The sequence below is a fragment of the Haemaphysalis longicornis genome, unplaced genomic scaffold, assembly GCF_048455015.1.
Source record: "Haemaphysalis longicornis isolate Haplotype H1 unplaced genomic scaffold, Haemaphysalis longicornis Haplotype H1 scaffold_15, whole genome shotgun sequence".
In the NCBI taxonomy this organism is placed as follows: domain Eukaryota; kingdom Metazoa; phylum Arthropoda; class Arachnida; order Ixodida; family Ixodidae; genus Haemaphysalis; species Haemaphysalis longicornis.
Genome location: NW_027526257.1, coordinates 14968437 through 14974277, shown reverse-complemented (window position 1 = coordinate 14974277; position 5841 = coordinate 14968437). Strand labels below are relative to the sequence as shown.

At 49.3% G+C, this 5841-nt stretch overlaps 1 protein-coding gene across 1 annotated transcript; it reads right to left on the bottom strand.

Moving 5' to 3' along the window:
- Positions 1–2953: 2953 nt before the first annotated feature.
- Positions 2954–4063, bottom strand: LOC144165869 (G-protein coupled receptor moody-like). The gene has a single exon (XM_077695627.1). It carries the CDS (start codon positions 4061–4063, stop codon positions 2954–2956), a length of 1110 nt encoding a protein of 369 aa, XP_077551753.1.
- Between the last annotated feature and the right edge of the window lie 1778 nt (positions 4064–5841).

Here is a 5841-nt window from a genome sequence, read left to right as displayed (position 1 = left end):
AGAAGATTGAGTACTCGTGAGTACTGGTTACAGATTGAGTGCTCATGAGTACAGATTGAGTACGAATACTCGTGAGGACAAATGAGTTTGAGTACAAGTGAGTACGATTTCAAATGAGTATGTGACGAGTAAGTATGAGTGATTTTGAGAACAGACGAGCTTTTTGCGTCCGAGTTTGATTGAGTATAGCGTTAATGAAAAAAATTGTGATTCAGTTTGAGTAAGTATTTTCTGTTTTGCCGACCTATGGCAGTGCTACCCTGAGTGACTGGCAGACGCCTATAATGCAGGAGTCTGAATTCAGCAAGCTGCAGTGTGGATTACACATGCACATTAAGGAGTTCTGCTTATGCACTGCAGAGTAGACCAACGCGCGTTAGCCATTGAATGAGTTCCCGACTTTTGCTTGAGGCAGAAAGTTGCTTTTTCAGAGAAGTGTTGCAGTGTGTGTTGGAGACACAATATTTATTATTTGCGTTTTAATTCGCTGACGCTACACCTGAGTTAAGAAGCACACCGTTGTGAAGGGGTCAGGATTATTTTGGACCACCTGGGGATCTTGAATAAGCGGTAAATCTTGACACTTGGGCAATTTCGGTTTTTGCCTCCATCTAAAAAGTCGCCACTGTGGCTGGGAATCGAACCAACGTTCTTGGGATCAGCTGTACAGCGCACTGAGCCATTTTGGCGGGAGATTCAAGTAGCCTATTGGAAATTTACTCCTTGGACACAAACACCTCTTATAAATAGTGCAACCCTTCCCTCATTATTTGCTAGACTCTATCTGGCAAGCTCGTTGCAGGAAGGCAAGGGGAGGTGTTGGAGTTTCTACACAGTGCAATAAAGTTCCGTCACATTGCAAGTTCTATTTGTTGATTGCACGAGTGGTCTACTTTCCACATCATGTGACACACATGTTACAGAAATTGAGTATTTTATTGGTTTCTTGTTAAGATGCGCCTAATGCGGAAACGCTAAACCCCTTCTCTCCTGCACTCTGCAAACTAAAAGAGGTAAATGCACACTAAATAAAAATTAAACTACACACGTATGTACCTGCACAACTGATCATTTTTTGGCACTGCCACGGGGCACCCACCACTGCTGTGGCAAATCACTGCACGCCACGTGCTGGGGTGAACAGACCGCAGCACGCCCACAAGGATGCTGCAAGCAACCTTTCCAGCAGTGCATTCACAGCTCCCATCGGCCACTTCCTCGTGCTTGCCAACTGCGGCTATCACGCTGTACGCTGGTGCCGTCTTTTTAGGGGCGAAGCTCCTTAACGCGTGGGTCTGTCCATCCTCGACGTATGTATGTAGCCACCTCTAGATTTGTTCTTGGATTCTTTACTAGATGGCGTGGCTACCTCTAGTTTAGTTCTTGGATTGTTTACTAGATGGCGGTACTTGTATATGATGAAAAGATGCGCTTGGATTGTTTACTAGATGGCGTGGCTAACTCTAGTTTAGTTCTTGGATTGTTTACTAGATGGCGGGGAGCGTTGTAATAAAATCCGTTCGCTGTTGGCGCGCGCTCGGAGTCGCCCGATGGATAAGGCTGCAGATCTGCGAGCCCGCGAGGCAGAAGCGCTCCGTGAAGCTGCGCGACGCCGCCGCCAAGATCCTGCCGTACGAGAGCGGGAGGCCGAAGCGTGTCGTCTGGCTGCGCGACGACGCCGCCAAGATCCCAGCGTTCGAGAACGAGAGGCCCAAGCGTGACGGCAACGGCGCGAGGACCCTGCCGTACGCGAAGCGGCACGGCTGCGGCGCGAAGAGGATCTCCAAAACGTCAGAGAACGGGAAGCGGCGAGAAAGCGCGCGTATCGGCAGGCAGACCCCGATGGAGTGAGAGCTCGTCAGGCGGCTGCAAAACGCATCAGGCGAGCTCAGCCCCAAGGTGCCGACGCGCGGTTTAAGCGAGACTTTCTAGACGTTACGTTCGGACACAGATGTAGTGGGCGAACTTTCACTGAAGAGTCACGGTTTTACCGATGATTTCCCCTCAGGAGCTTCGCCCACTCATCATCATTCACCCCGTGGATATGCTGTGAATTTTTTTTTTGATGCAGTGGCACTGCGCTCGGGCAAACACGAGTCCATGGCTGAAAAGAGGCGTTCACAGTGGGAGGAGTTCGCTTAACTTGTTTGTGCTACAAATGAAACAACCGGTACAAACCCAGATGCTGCAACATGCACCCCTAACCATACATCGTTTGTTAATGGAGGGGTATGTCTTAATGCCGCACCACCTAAACTGCTATCTCTCTCTTTTTTTCACTCTAACGTTCGCCTCTACCTCCTCTTCATTTTGCTCACCCCCCTCTGTCTTCGCATTCTTATTTCCCTGCTTATCCCGCATGATCCAGCACCTCGAACAGAGTTTCGACAGAGCAGATGAAATGCCGCAGTTATGACGGCTCTAGTGCCGATTTCGCGCTGCAACACCGCGTTTCCTTGCATCATATCCCGGCTGGCGCAAGCGAAACGGAAGGCTTGACAAGCGTTTTTTCACAGATGAGCTAGAACCGGAAAGCAACTGTTCCAGTTCCGCATTACTCTTCCGCTCGTGTAGTCGCGTACGTAGGTTTGCACGGCAAGTACACGCCCCGGAATTTACCTGTAACACAAACATTAGCAATGTATTAAAGAAATATTTTCTGGACGTTTAAATAACGGTTGCCAAAACAATAATTTATTTCCTATATTAATACCTAAACATTAAAAACATAACTTTAGGCACATTGTTCTAACATTAGCACCAAACAAAAAAATAACGTTCTTCTGATGTTTTGGTGCTACTTGGGGAGTAGCTTCAATTGCAAATGTGCGGGATAAGTAATAGAGAGAGAGGGGGTAATAGAAATGGACATGTTCTGCATAGATTGCACGCCCTGGGGCCCTTGTCAAGTAGTAGCGATAATGCCGAGCAACACCGAAAAAAAGGATCATGATCACACGGGCGTCTCTTGGCTTCCCATGCTCTCGGACAGGACGGCACATCTGGCGCAGAGCCAGAGCTCCTTGAAGGCCTGCCGGTACTCCCGGCTCATGTAGATGTAGATGAGCGGGTTAACGCATCCCGATAAGTAGTAGGTGAGGTACGTGAGCACGTGGACGAGCGGGTAATCGTCCATAAGGCGGAACATCTGGACCACGGTCGTCGGCAGGTAGCAGATTGTGAAGACGGCGAAGGTTACGAACACCGTCTTCAGCAGGCGCAAGTCCTTCGCGATGCACCGCTGCTGGCGCTGCACCTTCTCCGCGGACACGGCGCCCCCGTCCTGGCGCTGGGCGAAGAAGCGCGCCACGATGGCGGCAGACTTGTGGTTGGAGCTGTACTGGCGCAGGTTGCGTTGCGTCATGCGCACGATCCAGCAGATGCGGCTGTAGCAGATCACGATCGACGTCGTCGGCACGAAGTAGGCCACCATGAAGAGGAACGCCTTGCTGCTGCGCCCGTTCTTGGGAACCACGCTGCATGTGCCGATGTCGTCGTCCCAGCCGAACTGGCCCCACACGCCCGCCGTTGGCCAGAAGAGCAGCGACAGAGTCAGCAGCCACGTCCCGGTCACCGCAAGCAGGTTGTTGCCCTCGGTGAAGGCCCGAGCGTACAGGCCCGGATTGACTATCGCCACGTACCTGTTGATGCTGATGGCCATGACTGTGAAGATGGAGGCTTCCGTGCTGAAGAAGCGGGTTACGCCGTACGCGACGCACAGGCCGTCGCTGTACACCCAGCCGGCGTTCCAGAACACGGTCGCAGCCAGCGGTGTGCTCAGCGCGGAGAAGAGCAGGTCAGTGAAGCACAGGTTGATCACGAGCGCAGTGGTGGCGTTCTTCAGCAGCTTCGAGGACCTGAGCAACGCGACGATAGACACAGCGTTGGAGATCACGCCGAAGAAGGCCATGATGACGAGGGCAACGAAGCCGCCGGCCAACACCGGCCGCGGGTAGTCCTCGAAGCATAGCCCCGCGGAGGTGTTGCAACTCACACTCCCTGTGGTGAGCTCGATTCCTACTGTAGCCTGAACTTCGGTGGTGGTCTGAACTGTGGCGTTCATTTTCCAACTGCTCTGGTTCGTTCGATAGTTGCGTCGCAGTGACTGAGCGGGGTTCAAATGATGCTTTGTAGAAACCCCTGCCGGATCACGCGCGTCTTCCCGCAAGACGAGCCACTCCCCGAGATACCCCGGCTGTTGTCACTCCGGATTGCGCGGGAAGCGCACATAACGGAAGACCTACTACCGGTCTGCACAAGTCCCAGATGGCAATACTTTCCAGTCCCGGATATGTTACGATACAGTTTTCCAGTATAAACTCGTTTTCAGCCTGGACTGGAGTCAGGTGTCAACCGGAACCAGTGGCTGGAAATCGAAATTTCGAGGCTTGTCTCCTGTCAGAAACAACACGTTTTCTGGCTGGAGATCGCACCATTCTCAGCTGGAACAATGCAGACTTACAACTCTAAATCCCCCTTTACTTTCTGGAAATGCAATTATTCCAGCCAGACTGGTATACCTTACCAGGTGGAAATTCCTTTATTCTTGCAGGTTTTAAACCACATTTTAGCCGGAAATAGATTGTTTTCTTGCTGAATTCTGCACCATTCCCAGCGATAAATGTTTTGTCTTTCTGGATTTCGTACTACTTTCCAGTTAGAAATCCCTTTTTTTATGCTGGATTCCTCTCCACTCCCAGCCAGAAATCACTCCGTTTTGCTAAGTTTTGCAGTAGCGGATATTACCAAATAGAAATTTTATGTACACCATTCTCACCTAAGGGCATTTGCAGCACACACCAAAACACCATCACAATTTTTGAATAAAAGTACTCTTCTCTCTGGGCTATTGTGCCCTGAAGCAGCAACACAGGGGCCATTTTATAAATTTAAAACTGTATTGTCGTGCCATATATTGCATATTTTCAACCTTGTCACTTGTGTACCAAGAACATCCGCAGAGGAATCTCCACCTTCTTTGGGTAAACGCACCTGCCAGTAATTCAGGTAGCCTATGATAAATAAGGCATCATGAGTAACCGCAATGTCAAGTGGTTTTGTGAGCTTTGGAAAACTACCAATCAAACAGTTTCCATCTATTTATGTGCTTAGCAGAGTTCTCGATGCCACTTTTTGGTTCTTCCACCGTCAGTTTTCTGGGTTGCAAGTCTCGTGTACCACATTCTGCCACGTAGTCGTTGCCTCACAGGTACTAGATAAAAAAACGAAGAAAAAGCGATTCATTATAGATCGGTCCACCTTGTGACATCATATCACATGTGGCTAGCTGCAGCCTTTCAGTTGTTGACGGCGGCGCACGGTTCATGCATTAATTACGCCGTTTTATTTAAAGAGTACTGACACCAAAAAGTTTTGTTCCTTTTTTTATTGATTTTATCAATGCTTAACGGGCTGGCGATCCCGAAAGAGCACTTAAAATACTTTAGCGCACGATCATTAATAACATTGAACAGCCTGATAATGGCTCGTTTTGGTCTCCCGCGCGAGGAGATCCCCGAGTCTTGGAAGTTATCGAAGATTGTACCTCTCCTCAACCCAGGAAAATCACTACGAGCAGTCCACTCGTTTCGACCTGTCAGCTTGGCCAGTTGCGTATCCAAGCTGTATAAAAAGTTAATAATTTATCTTAAAAATTGGTTGTTCTAAAAATCTTGGTCTTTTTCATAATGTATATCAGGATTTCGGCCACGTCGGTGCACAATGGACAATGTCCTACACCTGGTGACGTCCATTGAACAAGGGCACTCTCAAGGAAACATGACAATATCTGCTTTTTTGGATATTAGTTGGTCATTCAACACCGCAAGTCATTACCACATT

Coding starts and splice junctions, on each gene's coding strand:
- LOC144165869 (XM_077695627.1), bottom strand. CDS start 4,063: ATGAACGCCACAGTTCAGACCACCACCGAAGTTCAGGCTACAGTAGGA.